Source organism: Rousettus aegyptiacus, unplaced genomic scaffold, assembly GCF_014176215.1.
Source record: "Rousettus aegyptiacus isolate mRouAeg1 unplaced genomic scaffold, mRouAeg1.p scaffold_m13_p_5, whole genome shotgun sequence".
In the NCBI taxonomy this organism is placed as follows: domain Eukaryota; kingdom Metazoa; phylum Chordata; class Mammalia; order Chiroptera; family Pteropodidae; genus Rousettus; species Rousettus aegyptiacus.
In genome coordinates this window covers 116,285,888-116,304,083 of record NW_023416308.1, presented here as the reverse complement: position 1 = coordinate 116,304,083, position 18,196 = coordinate 116,285,888, and the positions used below count along the sequence as shown (strand labels likewise).

General features: G+C 45.0%; 1 protein-coding gene and 2 pseudogenes across 1 annotated transcript; 1 reads left to right on the top strand and 2 right to left on the bottom strand.

Moving 5' to 3' along the window:
- Positions 1-984: 984 nt before the first annotated feature.
- On the bottom strand, positions 985-3,395 carry SPDYC (speedy/RINGO cell cycle regulator family member C). The gene is made up of 7 exons (XM_036221612.1): positions 3,306-3,395; positions 2,591-2,771; positions 2,267-2,325; positions 1,913-1,998; positions 1,641-1,812; positions 1,214-1,556; positions 985-1,013 (listed from the first exon to the last, which is right to left on the bottom strand). Exons 1-7 carry the CDS (start codon positions 3,393-3,395, stop codon positions 985-987), a joined length of 960 nt encoding a protein of 319 aa, XP_036077505.1.
- A 3,094-nt stretch (positions 3,396-6,489) lies between these two features.
- LOC118603238 lies at positions 6,490-6,608 on the top strand (annotated as a pseudogene).
- A 7,287-nt stretch (positions 6,609-13,895) lies between these two features.
- LOC118603424 lies at positions 13,896-14,014 on the bottom strand (annotated as a pseudogene).
- Positions 14,015-18,196: the final 4,182 nt, after the last annotated feature.

Here is an 18,196-nt window from a genome sequence, read left to right as displayed (position 1 = left end):
CCGCCCCTCTAGCCCCGCCCCCCTCAGCAGCCGCTTCCTCCACTAGTAACATGCATTTGAGCTCTAGTCTCAAGATAGAGCTCTAAATCCTTCTAGGATTAACTCACTCAACATCCATTTTAGCATAATACCCATTTTACAGATGAAGCAATGGAGATTAAATAACATGCCTCGGTCACATGGGAACTTGGAATTTGAACTTAAGCTGTCTGGCACCAGAGACCAAGACAATCACAACTGTAGGCTGCCTTTTCAAGAATGCCCTTCCTTACAACCCCTCACCCTCCACAATCCTCGGCGGCAAGCTTGACATGGTTCAAGGCTCAGGTCAAACGTCACCTCCTCTGGATAACCCTTCCCTGCCTTCGCATTAATGTGTGTGTGTGTGTGTGGGGGGGGGAATGTTCTAGTATAATAATTGCATTATATTTGATTGCAACTGAGGGCAAGGACAAACTCATTTCTAAACAGAGCTGGCCCTGTGGGCATTTCTAGATTGTGTAGAGCTCTTTTCCATTTAAGCTTTTTTGTCCAATAGGCTCCAGGCCCTCATCTCATTCTATCCCATCTACACTGAGTAGATCTCATCATCCATAGGGGGTTATAGAAGGGAAACTGAGGCTCAGGATGACTGGCCACCAATGGGAAAGGCAAGAGCTATTACAGAAACTGTGTTCATGGTTCTCAGTCACTGATACCGCTCCCCCCCCCCCAATTCCTTTCTTACTCCCCCACATCGGGTCAAGGAGCCAGGCCAGGGCCTAAGCACAGTTGGTGTCCTGTGGACACGAGTTTATTAGAGGGGCCAGAGTCAGAGTGGGTACAAGTTACAGGTTGGGAAGAAGGGGCAGGGGGTGCTTGGGCAGCACCGCCAGTCTGAGGCCGAGACAGGACGCCGGGGGAGGGGCAGGGAGCCACAGCCAGCAGAATGTCGGGTCAGCTGGCCAGCAGGCAGGCTGCTCTTCACCCAGTGAGCGTCAGCACTTAGGGCACTGGCGGAGGCTTTGGGAGGACTGGGGAAAGAAGGACAGAGAGAGAGGCTCAGGGAGAGGTAACTTGCCGAGCTCACCTGGCTCGGCAGTGGCAGAGCTGGGACATGCGCCTAGGCCTGCCGGTCCACAGGCCCCTTGTCCCTTCCTCTCATTTTGTCAGGACTCACGCCTGCCTCCTAGACTCCCGAGCCCACCCCCTGGAGCTCCTGTCCCCAACTCACTGTGGAGGGTGTAGGTGCCTGGCTCCAGATGCAGCTGGGGAGGCAGGACCATGAGGAAGCCTCCTCTCCAAGGGTCTTCAGCCACTGAGAGACAAGCATGGGGAGGAGGGCGATACCACTCAGGGTTTGGGGATGGGCACTTGGGTAAGACAGGCAAGGGGCAGGGTTGGTGGCAGTAGTGGCTGCAGAGAGGGGGCAAGCCACAGAGGGAACAGTAGGGTGGCGAGAGGCCAGGGCCCCGGGGGAGGGGAACCTGGGCCTTCGGGCAGCTCCTCTGCGCCCCGCCATGGTGGGGGCGTCTTTCCCGAGTCCAGGCCCAGTGGGACGGCTCCCTGGCCATGATCTGGCATGAACAGAGTGAATAGTAAATGTGGGTGGGAGGTCCAGCCTCTTTCCCCAGAACCCCAGAACGCCAGCAGGGTCTCACCTCCTCACAGCACTGGCAGCTCACGGCCGCCCGGAAGCCCATCCGCGCCCACAGCTTGTCCCTCTGACGCAAGAAGTCTGCCACCTGACAATGCCAATCTTTGCCCAGGGCCCATGGAAAAATCACACATTTGGCTTCCTCCAGGTCCTCCTCCATGTCATTTGCAAGGTACCTGGCCACAGAAGGGGGAGGGAGCAGAGGCTATAAGCATCTTCCCTGCCCCATCCCACAACCTGGAGCCAGTGTCTCCATCACCTGCCCGAGACACTCACAGTGCCAAGAACAAGTTGCTGCGGGTATACTCGCTGAGCTTCAGGTTGGCGCGCCGGAAGTAGACCAGCACCATGGCCAGGAGATACTGCAGACGCAGAAACATGGGGAGGTTAGAGTTAGGCACTGGCGGGTAGGGGACTGCTCCAGGCCTGTCTGCACCCAAGGAAGTTCTGGTGCGGGTTGGAAAAACTGAGATAAAATGGTGGGAAGGGGCCTGCGGAGACAACGATTGGAAAGGGAGGTGCTCCCGCCACCAGCCCAGGGGACTCAATGAATTAGCAGCACACAAACCCCACTAATTCGACCTTCCCCAAGCGACCCCAGCCTCTACCCCCAGAGTGTCCCCTCCTCACCTTATCTGAAATCTGGAAACAGGGATCTCTAGAGAGGAACTCCTGAAGGAAGCTGTGTTCTGGGAGTAGAGAGGAGAAACGGTGATCTGGGGTCACCCCCTGCCTCCCACCAGACAAAAGTGGCAACAGAAGCTCCAAAGCCCAGGCCAACACTGAACCCACTTCCTGACACGACTACCCCCACCTGCCAAACTGGGGTCACCTGAGAAGGGAAGGGACGAAGACTTCAGATGCTTTCGTGAGCAGGTTGAAATCCCGCCTCTCGCGCTGGTTTCGAACTTGGTCTCTACAGCCCGTCCCATGCCGGCCCCCGAGCGGACTCACCCAGAAGGCCGAGGAAGGCATGGAGCTCCTGGTGCTGGCGGGAACCGAGAGACACCCTGCCCTCATCCTGACGGCTCCAGGTCCACAGCTTCACTTGGGTGGCCACCACTTGGGCAGGGGCTTGGGCGTCACTCATCTCATGGAGGGTGGGGGCAGGTAGGGTGGGGTGGGGGTGGGTGACCTGTCAAGAAAACGGGCCCCAGGACTTGGCACCTTCCCTCCTCCTCCCCTGCTAAGTCAAGGGGGTTGGTGAGTCTGGTCTGACAGAGGCCCTCCGGAAGGCGGAGGGACCTGGGTGGAGACTTGGGGGCTTGGAACAGAAGGAACCTGGGAGGCCTGCGGGGTGGGGAGGCCAGAACAGCAGCAGAGATCCTGAGGCTGCAGCTCCCGGCCCCCAAGCCCTCCTCCTGGCCCCGCAGGCCAGAGATTGAGAAGAGCAGCAGCAGGCACCGCTGAGGACATCTAAGCACCCGGAGCTGCGCTAGCGCGTTGGGGGCATCATCTTATTTCATCTCGGCTGGGAGATGTAACCGAAGACTCATATTGCAAACACGGAGACAAGTGTGGGAGGCTCACGGCCGCCCGAAAGTGGAGCCTGTCTGTCCCCCAAAGCCGAAAGCCAACGAGTTTAATTGCTCCTCTTGTCCCCCAACTCATAGCCAGCCCCTCACCACGCACCAATGTGTCAGCCCTGACAGGACCACCAGCCCCTTACCTCATGGAGGGGAAACTGAGGCCCACAAAGATGAACGGTATACAAATACCTGGGTTTTAGGGCAAGTTGAGGTGGGACCACCTCCGACATTTCAAGTTACGGAGAGAGAGACGTCACCTGAGGGCCTCAGGAGAAGGTGCCATCCACCACCCCGTGGCTGACATGGGGGCCTCCACCTAGGTCCCAGCAGGCAGCCCTGTTCCCTCCCTCGAGCGGCCTTACCTGAGCTCAGAGATTACTCGCAGCATGACTTTCAGCCGCCGCTCGGGCTTTTAAATAGCGCCAAAGCTACCCCGCCCCCGCAGCCTTCCACCAATCAGGCCCCTTCCTGGGGAGGGGGTGGGGCTTCAGGCCGGCACCACCCACCTCTACCTGCAGTAAACCCAGTCTCCACCACTCGCCTCCCCAGCTGCCCACGGTAAAAACTCCAAAGCTTCATCACCTACAAAGAGGGGCGAAGGCAGGCCGGTTGGACCCCAGGGCCTGAGAGGCGGCAGGGCCCCCTCCTCACCTCTTCACGAACGCGAAGCCAGGGCGCGGGCCGGAAATGAAGCCTGGGCTGCTGGTGAGTGGCCGGCTGATGGGGTAACTTATAATTCACCGATTGTGCCTTGCTAGGGCAGGGTCGCTGGGTGTGTCTGTGCTTTTTCAGACCCAAGAGCCAGAAAAGAGACTGCCCTGGCCTGGGAATTCCCAGGGGCTACATCTTCTTCCCGGGAGTAGGGAGAGCCTGGCCAGTGGTGGCGAGTTGGTAGAGGAGGTCTTTGCCTAAGACCGCTAAGCCGCCCCTGCCCCTGCCCCTGCCCACCTGCTCCCCCTCCACCCTCCCGTCTGGGGCATTAAGCCTTTTCTTCTCCATGTCTTCACTGATTCTTCTACTCTGTCTACAATCCTATAGAACGGTCATCGCCTACATTAATTTCCACAGGTGGCTCTTTGATAGGTGACCTTTTTGGTGTGGTAAAATACGCAAAACATAAAGTTTACTACCTTAATCATGTATAAGTTAAGAGGTTTTAAGTACTCTCACTCAGATCGCTGTGAAACTACCACCACCATTCATCTCCAGAACTCTTTATCTTGCAAAACTGGATCTCTGTCCCCGGGAAACACTAACTCCCCCGCTTCCCCTTCCCCCGGCCCCTGGCAACCACCGTTCTACTTTCTGTCTCTACGAATTTAACTACTCTAGGTACCTCGTATGAGTGGAATCATACAATATTTGTCTTTTTGTGACTGGCTTATTTCACTTAGCATAATGGCCTCAAGGTTCATCCATGCTGTAGCATATATCAGAATTTCCTTTCCTTTTTAAGGCTGAATAATAATTGAGTCTATACACATACCACATTTTGCTTATCCATTCATCCATCAACGGACACTTACTTGGGATATTTCCATATCTTGGCCATTGCTATGAACATGGGTGTACAAGTATCTCAAGACCCTGCTTTCAGTTCTGTGAGTTATATACCCAGAAGTGGAATTGCTGGATCATTTGGCAATTCTATTTAATTTTTTGAGGAAACGTCAAATTTTTTTTCTACGGCGGTTTGACCATTTTACAGCCCACAAACAGTGCACAAGTGTTCTCATTTTTCCACATTTTTGCCAACGGTCGCTTTTTTCTGTTTTCTTGATAGTAGGCATCCTAATGCATGTGAAGTGGTGACAGATGACTTTTGAAATGTGTATGTAATAGAAATGGAGGCGCAGAAGGAAGTTGACTAATTCATGCTCGAAGTCGTGCCCCTGCTGACAACGAAAATGGGCTCAAGTTACATGCCTGACACAATGTGTGTTATGCGCTGTGAAGTATGTCTCGTGGTTCTCATCGCTGTTTTCAGATAGGAAACTGAGGTTCAGGGGCTCAGCCTCCTGACATTTGAATTGAAAGAATTTAGACAGAGACAGATATTGCTAAAAAAGTGGTAACATCTTGCATAACCACAATACAGTTAGAACCAGGAAACTGACATTGGTATAGCAGAACTACAGCCCTTATTCGAGTTTTGCCAGTTTTTACAAGCAGTCACTTAAATTTTTTTTGGGGGGGGTATCTAGTTCTATAAATTCTATCATATGCATGAATTGGTGTAACTACCATTTCAATCAGGATACAGCACAGTTCCATGATCCCCAGGGAACTCCCTGATGTTAACCTTTTAGAGGCACACCCTCCTCCCCTCCCCCACCCCTGATAATCATTAATCTGTTCTCCATCTCTATAATTCTGTCACTTAAGTATATTATATGTAAATGAGATCATATAGTGTGTGACCTCTCGGAGACCCTTAATACCTTCTCCTTTCAAGATCTTTAACTTAACGACATTTGCAAAGTGCCTTTTGCCACATGAGATATGTTCATAGGTTCCAGTAATTGGGATGTGGACATCTTTGGAAGGTCATTATTCTGCCTACCATATTTATCACAGCATAGTTGATGCTGAGCTAACTGACATACTATTTATAAAATGATATATTAGCACTGCATGCCATTTATAAAAGATACAAATAAAAGGATGTAAAAAGTTTGGATGTACAAGAATAGAAAAAAATCAGGCAAGTACTAAAAGAAAGCTGAAATTGCTATATTAGAATAAGAAAAAATTATTTTAGGTTAAACATATTACTAGAGAGAAAGAGGGTTCTTATGTAGTGATTTCAAAAATATACCATTTTAAATTCACTCTTTTTTAATAATTATTTCTCCATTTTAGTTGTCATTAAATTTACTCTTAAAAATAAAATCAACAAACAATGGAGCTATGTCTATGTTTATATGTATGTATAAATGAATAGAACCACAAGGAAAAACAGACAGATCACAGCTATATTGGTAGATTCGATGGCATCAACAGGCCAAAGAAAATTTAATAAGGATATAAAAGATATGAAGAATATGGTTAACAAATTTGACCTAATGGACAAATAGCACTACAACCCCCTAAAATGCAAGAAATTATATGCAGAACTTTTTCCAAGAAAATGATCAAATTCTAGACCATAAGGCAACTCAACTAATTTTTTTAAAAAATTAAAATCATAGTCTGTGTTTTTTGATCACAATACAATTAAGTTAAACATCACCAACAAACATAAATAGGGGGGTGGAAATCCTACATATTTTGAAATTAAACATTTTATGAAATTTCTAGGTCAAAGTAAAAAAACCACGATTGGTCTATGGCCATGCCACCCTGAACACGCTGGATCTCGGCTGATCTCAGAAGCTAAGCAAGGTTGGGCCTAGTTAGTACTTGGATGGGAGACCACCTGGGAAGACAAGGTGCTGTAGGCTAAAAAACAAACCAAAAAACTCACAAAGGAAATTAGAAAATAGATCAAATAATGGATTTGTGGTGTTTCAGATAGCAATCATAATGAAAATATTGTATGTCAAAGTTGGGTGACATGGCTAACAATTCTTGAAGAGGAGTTTATTACTTCAAATATATATATACACACACACACACACACACACACACACACACACACACACACACACACACATATATATGAAAATAAGAATGAGTACAAGCTAATGAGCTAAGCTTGGTCCTTAAAAAAGTCACAAAAAAAGAGCAGAGGGACTTCCTAGTAGCTGAGGTCCATGTTGGCTGCCTAGGTCCCGATCTCCCAATGTTTCCTCCCAAAACAAATCAGATCAAGAATGGGAAATAGAATTCTGCTGAAACCATAGCCTCAGTAAAACTTGAAAGCAGAGACTATCCAACCTTCAGAATAACTGTAAATAAAAAGAAACACGCAGTATGCCAGCTCGAGCCTGTCACACCATCACCTCACCTCGACCTGCCACAAGGCAATTGAACCAAGAAAACCGGCAGAGAGGGGAGGAGGTATTGGCTGCTCAGCCCAAGTTTGACCTAGAACCTCCATTTGAAAGACGAGGTCCTTCCACAGTCAAAATACTAGGAAAATGTCCTGGGAGATCAGACCTTAAACTACAAGGAAGAGATTTAAATGCAGTGGGATTTAAAATGCGTCGGTTCTGGGAGGTGAAAAAAGTTGAAAATGAGAGAGAAGTTTCCTTGGGCAATGGAGTGATAAAAGGGGGTAAAAAGCAAAAGGGAAAAATTTGGGGTCTTGCAAGTCAAAAAGAGAAAAAAAGAAAACAGAAGCTAAACCGCCCTGCCCCTCACCGAACAAACAAAAATCCACTAAAATATCTGGACTTTGCTATATTGACATAAGAGTGTGCTGTTAAACTGGAAATCTTATAAAACACCCCAGAACCACACAAATGAACAAGAAGATTAACAGATCCATGTGGAGCTAGGATTAAAACCAAAAAAGTCAGAAAATAAAATCCAACACATCAATTAAAGAAAATTCTCACTGGAAAAAAACAACCAAATCTTTTCCATTTTTAACAACCATGAATCCAAAGGAAAAAAAATTCATGCAAAAAATTATTCATCTATTAGGTCATAGAGAAATCATCAGTAAGTTCAATAAAGTGGGAAATACAAACAATATTCTCTGAGCACAATGTAATCATACGAGAAATTATTAATAAAGACAACAAAAGGAATTAGGTGAAAACAAACTGGAATCCAAAATTTCTAAAAAAATAATAATGAAAGTACTACATATCAGACTCTATGAGATGCATTTAAGCAATCATCAGAGAAGAATTCATTGCTCAGAAAGCAGAGAAAATTCCCATAAGCCCCCTCTCCCATGCAACTCCAGGCACGACAGGCCTGAAATACTAGATTCCCAGGGCTCATGCCCCAGGTCTCTCCTAGGACAGGGATTCCATGCCAGGAGAGAAGAGTCGGCCAGACCAGGCGCTGCAGCCTCCACCCTCACCGACATGTAAGGTAGAAGTGTCACTCACCAGATAATCAACTGCTTTCCCCACCCCCAGTTCCCACAGAGTGGGGCAGAGGTTCTGCCCAGTGAAAAGGCAGGGTGAAGAATGTAAATGTTCTAGTCACTCTGGAAGACAGTTGGATGATTTCTTACAAAACTAACATACTTTACCATACAAGCCCAGCAATAACGCTCCTTGGTATTTACCAAAGGAGTTTACAACTTGTGTCCACACAAAAACCAGCACACATATGTTTATATTAGCTTTATTTATAATTGCCAAAAACAGAAAGAAAACAGATGTTCTTCCATAGATTAACGGATAAACAAAATTATGGTATATTCATGAAATAGAATATTATTCAGTGGTAAAAAGAAGTGAGCTATTGTGATGGTTAATTTTATGTGACAGCTGAGTTGGGCCGTGGTGACTATATATGTGGTCAAATATTATTTTGGATGTTTCTGTGAGGATGGTTTTGGATGAGATTAACATTTAAATTGGTGGACTTTGATTAAAGCAAATTACCCTCTACAATGTGGGTGGGCCTCATCAAATCAGTTGAAGGTCTGAATAGAACAAAAGACTGACCTCCCTCGAGCAAGAGGGAATTCTTTTTTTTCTTTTTCAATTACAGCTGACAAGAGGGAATTCTGGTCTTCAGACTTAAATTGCAGCATCAGCTCTTCCCTGGTCTCTAGCCTTCTGGCCCACTGATTTTGGACTTGCTAGCCTCTATAAGCACATAAGCCACTTCCTTAAAATAAATATCTTTCTCTTTATACATACATGTTTTTGGTTGTTTTTTTTCGGGAGAACCCTGACTAAGATAGTTATCAAGCCATGAAAAGACATGGATTAACCTTAAATGTATATCACTAAGTGACAAAAGCCAGTCTGAAAAGCCTGAGTACTATATAATGCCAACTATGTGACATTTTGGAAAAGGCAAAAACTACAGAGAGAGTGAAAAGATCAGTGGATACCACGGGTCCTAGGGGAGGCAAGTGAAGCACAGGAGACTTTTAGGGCGGTGAAACTATTCTGTATAAAACGTTGATGATGGATACATAACATCATGTGTGTTCAAAACCTAGAGAGCTGCACGACACCTTTGTTAAAGGTAATGGCACCTTTGTGTGACCTTGATACAAACTATGCACTATAATTAGTAATGAGTTAGCAATATTGGTTCATTAAATAAATGTACCACAATAAAATAAGATGTTAATAGTAGAAAAAACTGTGAATAGGGAGTGGAGGTTTTGGGGTAGGTATATGAGACTCTCTGTATTATCTACTCAGTTATTCTATAAATCTAAAACTTTATCCAAAAAGTCTATTAATTGTTAAACACACACACGCACACACACACACGCTCGAAAGCCTAGGTCCACGTGGCTTCCATGGTGAATTCTACCAGTTAAAAAAGAATTAAAACCAAACTTTCAAAAACTTTTCCAAAAATAAGGAAGAGGGAACACTTCCCCACTCATTCTATGAGGCGAGTATTACTCTGATGTGAAAAGACTAAATAAGTAAATACATACATACATACATACATACATACATACCTTAACAAAATACCCATGAACTGAATTCAGCAGTATATAAAAAGGATTATACAAGAGGGATTTATCCTAGCAATACAAGGTTAGTTTAACATTGTCATAGCCGCCAGCCCTCGAAAGAGACACAGACTGCCAGAACTCAGTGAGTTATAGGAAACACATTCTTTATTCAGCCAGCTGAGTCTGCCAGGGGTATCCAGACCCCAAATTAAGAAGCCCTGAAATGTAGAGGTACAGGGTTTTTAAGCCCAAAATCCCATTCCTCATTCCATCTGAATACTAGAGAATTGAATTGAGAATTGAATTGAGAATCCAGAAATAACCCATACATTATGGTCGACTGATTTTCTCTAAAGGTGCCAAGACCTTTCGATAGGGAAAAACTGCCTTTTCAACAGATAGTGCCAGGACAAGTGGATATCCTCATTCAAAAGAATGAAAAATGGACACTTACCTCACTGAACAACACAAGTATTTTGCTCTAATTAGTAAATATGTTTTTCAGAGTGGTGTGAGTTAGAAAATCTGAAACTATTTAATGTATATGCTTGTATTCAACATGTAAGTAATATATTATAGGTAATGAGACCAAGTTTCTCACTGTCAGAGAAAGGAGTTACATTTAAGGAAATGGGGCATTTGTATAAACTCATGGTATACATATTATATTATATTATATTAATTATATATATATTTACAGGTGGATAGATCTAGAAATAAATAGATGTGTGTAGGCATACATATATTTCCTACTCCTTCCATTGAGAGTACCTAGAGGCAACGACACCCCAATAGCAATGAGCACAGCCAATACCCAGATCTTGGTTCTTAAATTCCATTCTCCAATGAAAAGGAATCAGGGCTCTCTGGAGAAACAGTTCATTTCAGTGCTGGGGCAGAGATAATGCAACATGAGTCTGGAACATCATGTAGTGACAGAAAATAAGGAAGTGTTTAAAATATGATGGGGGCATTTAGAAGGATCCTTTGGTCCAGTCAGGTTGATACATAAAATTAACTATCACAGAGAGTAATGGATTCTTATTCATAGAGTAAAATCAATATCCATGAATCTACACTGACATAAATAAATAATTAAATAACTGAGTAAACGAGAGAAGTGACAGCTCTACCTTACAGCAGGATTCCAATAAGTAAATGTAGAAGGAATGATGGAAATAGAAAATCACCATTAGGCAAATACCATGGCAAGAGTTGTTGCAGGCATAAATCATTGATGGGTGCTAAAATTAGTAAACAAAAGAAGGTATGACGAGAAACAAAATATTTGCATAAATTTAATGTCTCTCCCTGTAAGATGTTTACTAATCACAAAATAAAAAATAGTGAGAAGAGTAGAGAAATCTGCCACCTTGTCCAGGTGATCAAAGGTAATATGAGCAGTGATAAGACAGACCCCACATCTTGTACCATCTGATGTGATGCTCCGAGAAGAGCATATCGCTTCTCCATTATTCTTGCCCCAAATGAATAACTTCCAGGTGATCATAACAAACACATCAAATATATACTAATTGAGAGATAGTTTGCAAAATAACTGGCCAGTACTCTTCAAAACTGTGCAGTTCGCGAAGGGAAAAAAAAATCTGAGAAGTTGTCCCAGAGTAGAGGAGACCAAGGAAATATACCAACTGCAGTAGCCAGCCTCTAAATGGCCTCCCAGTTCTCCCAGTATTCATGGAATAAGGCTGACCTGTGTACCAACAGGATACAGTGGGAATGACATAGAGTGATTTCTGAAGCTAGGTCATTAATACCTTTGCAACTTCAACCTCGCTTTCTCTGGGAGAAGCCAACCCCCCATGTCATGAGGCCACTCAAGAAGCATTATGGAGAGACCCACATGGTAAGGACCAGAGGCCTCCTGCTGCTCTGTGAGCATGGCATCTGGACCTCTAGTTGTAGTCAAAAGGTCAGGTGACCACAGTCCTGGCTGACATCATGAATACAACCTCCTCAGAGACCCTGAGCAAGAACTACCCAGCTAAACGGCTCCTAAATTCCCAACCCTCAGAAACTGTGAGATAATGAATGTTTGTCGTTTTAAGCTGCTAAGTTTGAAGGTGCTTGTTACACAACAGCAAATGACTGATGTAGCAATTATATGCCACTTCGAATCCTGGACTGGATCCTGGACCAGGAAATGAACATCAGTAGGACCACTGGCACAATTAAAATAAAGTCTATAGATTAGCCAACAGTATTATATCTGTTAGTTTCCCAGTTTCAATAACTGTCTTACGGTTGTGTAAGATGTTAGCCTTCAGAAAAGTTCTGTGAAGGGAATACAGGAATGCTTTGTAGCTTTTGCAATTTTTTGTAAGCCTAAAGTCATATTTCAAAATAAATATCCTTAATGAAAGGAGAAGGAAGAAAATAATTAAGAGCAGAAATTAATAAAATACAAAGTGTAATAGAAAAAAATCAGAAAAGTCAAAATTTGATTCTTTGACAAACCTGGCAACATGGATTCAGAATAATTTTTTTAAAAAGAAGGCGCAAATTAACTAACAGGAATGAAAAGGGATGTATAACTACGTGTTAGACAATAAAAATGTGAGACTATTATAAACAACTTTATGCCAACTTTTACATTTATATGTCATATGTGAAATATGTATTTATTTTATACATTTATTCTTAAGTTGATATGAAAATAGACAAGTCCTTATAAAAATATAACAGCAAAACTAAGACAAGTAGAAATAGAAATCCTGGTTAGTCCTATAATATTGAACAAATTGAATCAGTAGACAAATCTTATCACAAAGAAAACTCCAGGTCTATCTAGCTCCACCAGTAAGATTAACCAAACAGTCAAAGAACTAATAATGCTATCTCGTACAAATCTTTCCAGCTTCCCCCACGCATGTAATACAAGCAGCTTGCTTGCCACCAGAGCTAATACTGCAGGCTCGAAAACATGGATGTAAAAATCCTAAGTAAATTATTGGGAACCTTATCTAGTAATGTGTAGAGAAGACAATACACTGTGCCCAAGTTGGATTTATTCTAAAAATGCAAGGTTGAGGTGCAAAATTTAATTAACAGGTTAGAGGAGAAAAACTGCACCATCTCAATGAACGCAGACAGACTGCACAGGGCACACTACACCAGTAGGGGGCGTGTTGTTGCAGGAAGCGACCCAGACGGAGGAATTCGGACTCCCAGACAACTTTGTTAGAGGAAGGAGAATCCGTCAGGCCGGCGGAGCACATGGGGTAACGACTCCATGCACAAGCTCGCTCTAGTTAGATTTCTTACAGTTTATATACTTCCACAGTGTCCCTGCAAGGGGCATGTGATTCCTTTGTCTGAGGTTTCACATGCGCCTCCTTTCTTAGGATGGGGAGGAGGAGCTTTGGGTGGGGGCCTGCAAGCGAGGAGGAATTTCCAGACCACTGGGCTTACGCGTTTGTTTTGCAGAACCCGCGATTCTTGAGCAGAGAGACGGGACACCTAGGCCATAAGCAGGGAGCAACACTTATTGATGCCGGCACCTGCTCTGCAGATTCCTATCCAAAGGCTGAGCTCCAATTATAACGTAGCAAGCAGTTTTACACAGTCTTGTTATTCCTACACAGCTACAGAGATAAGGAAAAACATTGCTTGGTTGGCAAGCCATTAACCAACAGATGTGAGCTGGAGAGTCCTTGAGGTGGGGGAGGGAGCTCTGGGAAAACATAACTGGAGAGCACTGGGCGGCATGGGGAGAGAGAGCAGTTTTAACTGGCGGAGTCGGTCATTCTGCAGGCCCTTTCCAGCGCATTTTCTCAGGCGCCGCCTCTCATCTCTCAACGTGGCTGAAAGCAACAGGGGAGCCAGTGGCTGAGCAGAAGGTTTGAGCCCGTTGTAGAGATGGGATCTCAATACTGGCAGCTTTCTCTGACGTGCAGTCGGTTTTGCACTGAAAAAGCAAATCCTTTCAATTCTTAACTGGATTATTTATGTAAGCATTTTTATAATAAAATAACCACTTGAGTTTATGAGAAAAGTAAAAGTGATGAATTTAAAAAACAAGAAAATCAAGGTCGTGAGATATATATATGTTTATATATATTTATATATATATATATTTTAGGCAAGGCAACCCTTGGTTGACCTCACAAATTGCAAGGACCTTGTCGGCTTACAATCACTTATTTTTCATTTTTTATGCCTGCAGCACCCGGTCTTCCTAGGTGGTTTCCCATCCAACTACTAACCAGGCCCGACCCTGCTTAGTTTCCGAGATCAGACCAGACCAGGCTTGTTCAGGGAGGCGTGGCTGCAGGCGAGGTCGTGGTATCTTGAGGCAATGTGATGGGGAGGAGGAAACAGGGAACCCTGCAATGTTGCTTATGTTCCGTTTCTCAAGTTGCAGTTTTGTTCTGTGATTTCACTCCATTGTTCACGTATTTCGTACAAATTACATATTTCATAGTTTTAAAAACTGAATTCAACATGCTGCCTCTAAACATGTTTTCTCTGGGATTATCCATTTTAGAGAATAATTCTCCCTACCACACAGGAGCCTAAGCCACTTGGCTGCTCCCTGTCCCTGTCCCCCTCACTTACTCAAATACTGACTTCTGGCCCTCCACACCTTCAGCACCTCCATCCATCCAGCCCAGCCCAGAGCAGGCGTCTTTGTGCGTCTGTGAGCGGCTGCATCAGCTCCCTGATCGCCCAAGGACCTGGCTCCGCCCACCCCTTCGGACTCATTCTCTGCCATTCCGTCTCATTCCCCAAGCTCCAGTCACCCTGGGATTCTCTTCGTTTCCTAAACTACACCTAGACTTTCAGGCCAGAGGGTCTTCTCACTGACAGATCCCTGTTCCTCTCTCCCTTCCACCCAGCTTGCCCTCTAGTCATCTTATGGTTTCATCTAAAGCGTCACTTCCTCGTCCCGTTTTTCAATATTGGTTGTTATCTATCACCAGGCATGGCCTTTGAAAACGTCTCTCTCTTACGATCTGCTTCACTGTCTATATCCCTCACTTTCGGCCAAATGCAGGTCTCCACAGAAGTCCAAGGGGCCCTAGGGAACGGCAGAGCCACAGCCAGATGGTGAGAACCTGGGTTCTCCAAAGGCCAGGTGGAAGCCTCCCTCCGATTGCTCTCCCCTCTACCAAAGACACCTGGTATTTTAGTTATCTGTGATGTAAAAATTACCCCAGAACATTGTGGTTTAAATTTTTTAAAAATGTATTATCTCATTGTGCTGCGGGTCAGGAATTCAGGAACAACTTAGCTGGGAGAGACTCACAGTCTCTCACGAGGTTTGCAGTCAAGATATCGGTGAGGGCTGCAGTTACCGGAAGGCTCAGCTGGGGCTGGAGGCTCCCCGACCCGGGGGCTCATTCACATGGCCATTGGTTGCCGGGCATCAGTTCCTCACCACAGAGACCTGTCCCTAGTGCCTTCATGCCATGGCAGCGGCTTCCCCCCAAGTGAGCAATCCCAGACAGAGAACAAACAGAAAACCGAAGAGCCTTTTGTGACCAGGTCTCCAATGTCTCACGCCATCATTTTCGTTTTATTCTACGCATTAGAGGCGTAGGGATACCCAAGAGGCAGGGATTAGGGTTCACTTTTTGAAAAGGAGAGTATTGAGAATGTACGGACATATCCCAAAACCACCACATCTAGGAAACTCCAACCCCGGCCAAAACCCATCCATCCACCCACTTGGTACCTGCACCAGAGGGGAGAGTAGATCAGAAAACCAGAGGCTTGTTTCACTGGAACTCCCTGGGCACTCATGGGAACTCCCCGAGAACTCCTGGCAGTTCTCTAGTAAGTTCCCAGCCCTCTTTCTGAGATACCTAATCACAACTTCTCCTTGCTCCTCTAATCTCCAACTCTCTTTCCCTTTTCCTACTCCTATGTCTATCTATCTGAATCCACATCTGTGCACACCTCCTGCTAGGAGAGAACTGTGTCTCCTCCTTTCAAACACTCAGACCTCCTCCTCTGCTCCCCCTCCCCTTGTTTTCCCAAAGGGGTCACTTTTCTTTGTTTCCTTATTTATTTGTTGTCTTTTATTGACTCTAAGCTCCATGAGGACAGGGATCTGTATCTAATTTGTTCACTAATGCATTCTCTTCTTTGTCATCAGTAAATATTTGTTGGGTGAAAAAAAACGACTGAATCAATGGGAGGAGGGAGACCCCAACTATTCTAATGGGAGGGAGGGAGGAGCGAGTGCGAAAGGTAGGAGGAGAGGTGTGTGGCCTGAATTTCTTGCACTGGACAAGAAGGCTCTTGAAGGCAAAAGGTGTCTTTTTGCTCACCGTTGAGTCCCCAGCACCCGACCCCACGCCTGGCATATAACCGATCCCCTAAAACTATGTCGATTGGTTGGGTGCCAGGTGATTGTCCAAGCCCACACCTATTGTCCTCGACACCTTTCTTTGTCTGTACCAGACTTAGGCAATAGGTCCTATCCTTGGATGCCTGTAGACTATGTCCCGCTCATTGATGCCCAGAGTCCTGACGTGGCCTCACACCTGCCTGCCCGCCCACTGCAGTGGGCAGAGACTTGGGCTTTCTGTCTCTGCCCTGCTCTCCAGGGACACCCAGGCTGTCTAGCTTAGTGGTGGCTGTTCCCAGGCAGAGTCTCTGCTGGGCCACTCTCCAGCAGGGTGATTTGGGCTAAATTCCTTAGCCTCTTTGAGTCTCTACTTTCTCATCGATGAAATGGCAAGTTGTTGTAAAGACTGAGAAAATGGACATTATGCAGAGTACTGTGAGGCCGCACTGCCTGACTTAAATCCTGACTTTGTCTTTCACTATTAGCTGTGCAAACTTTGGGCAAGTTACTTAATCTTTCTGCACCTCAGTATCCTCATCTATGAAATAGGCATGATAATGGTACCTGGCTCATAGGATTGTTTTAAGGATTAAAACCATGCCTGGCATTCAGTCAAAGCTCAATATGCATGGGCTGAGTGATTATCATTACAATTTACAGCACATTAAAAGTAGGGGTTTTTTTAATTATTATTATTCTGAGCCCTGCCCTGACGGAGGTCACAGACACAGGAGCAATTAGACCATAGGGTCAGATGAGGCTATGTTCACATTTGGTCAATGTCACAAGCACCAAGAGGAGGAGGAGACTCACCCAAGTTCTGGCTGATGCTTAAAAGTGTCTTTGGTTGTGTGCTATAGATTTTAGGGGCAAACAGGAGAAGGAAAACATCTTAGACAAAGGAGGATCAAAAGAGAAGAAAGCTAGGCTGAAGAGACAAGCAGATTTTGCGGAATGGGGACAAGTTAAGTTTGGCCACAACGCAAACTGCATGATGAATGAGGAAGGCAGGCTGCAAACAAATCATGCAAGAATCCACATGCCCAATTAGGAAGGCCTTTTCTCAGAGCAGTGAGGCCCAAGACAATTCACTTATCTATCCATCAATCCATCCATCCATCCATCCATCCATCCATCCATCCATCCAGCTATCCATTTATTCACTCCTTCAATACTCACTGAACTCTTATTTTGTGCCCGATCCTGGACCTGGTGCTGGGAAGAGGAACACAAACCAGACATAATGCCCACTGTTTCGCTTATCTGTTGCTGTGAAACAAATTACCCTAAAACTTAGAAGTTTGCAATAATAACGATCATTTATTTCCTAACCATTGCGCAATTTGAGCAAGGTCTGGAGTGGACAGCTCTCTTCCATGTGATATTATCTGGAGCAGTTTGACCGAAGCTGGAGGATCCATGTCCAAGATGGCTAACTACATGGCAAGTTGGTGCTGGCTGTTGGCTGGGGCCTCGATTCTTCTACATGGGCTTCCCCACAGGACTGCTTGGGCTTCCTCACAGCATGGTGGCTGGGTTCCAAGGAATGGAAATAGAAGCTGACAGTTCTCTTAAGCCTAGAGTTGACATGGCATCATTTGCACTGCAGTCTATTTGTTCAAAGCAAGCCATATGCCAAGGGCAGAATCAATAAACCCCACCTCTGTGTGAAGGAAGTGATTAAAAATTTATGACAATCTAAGTACACAAACCTATCAAGGAGTGCACATTAAACACAGAGGTTGATCAGCTGACCAATAGGTTGGATAATTGATTTTCACTATACTGTACACTTTTCTGCATGATTAAATTGTGGCTTATGCTTTCTCTTCTAAGGATGCATTTAGGTGTTTATAATTGTCCTCATGAATAGTGCTGCAGTGAATATTCTCGGTGTATGTTCCTCTGTACATGTGGGGGGGGTTTCTCTAGGAGCGAAGTCACTGGGGTGAGGGGTAATAAGCACATGGTCAAATTTACTAGATATTGCTGAATCACTCTCCTTTATCACGCCCCCAAAGAGTTAATTTGCTTAACGTTCTTGACATGTGGGGATGTTAAGACTCATTACTTTCTGCCAACACTAAGAATGAAAACTTTCTTCTTTCTTGCTTACATATTCATTTCCTTAGTTATCAGTGAAGTTGAGCATCTTTTCACAT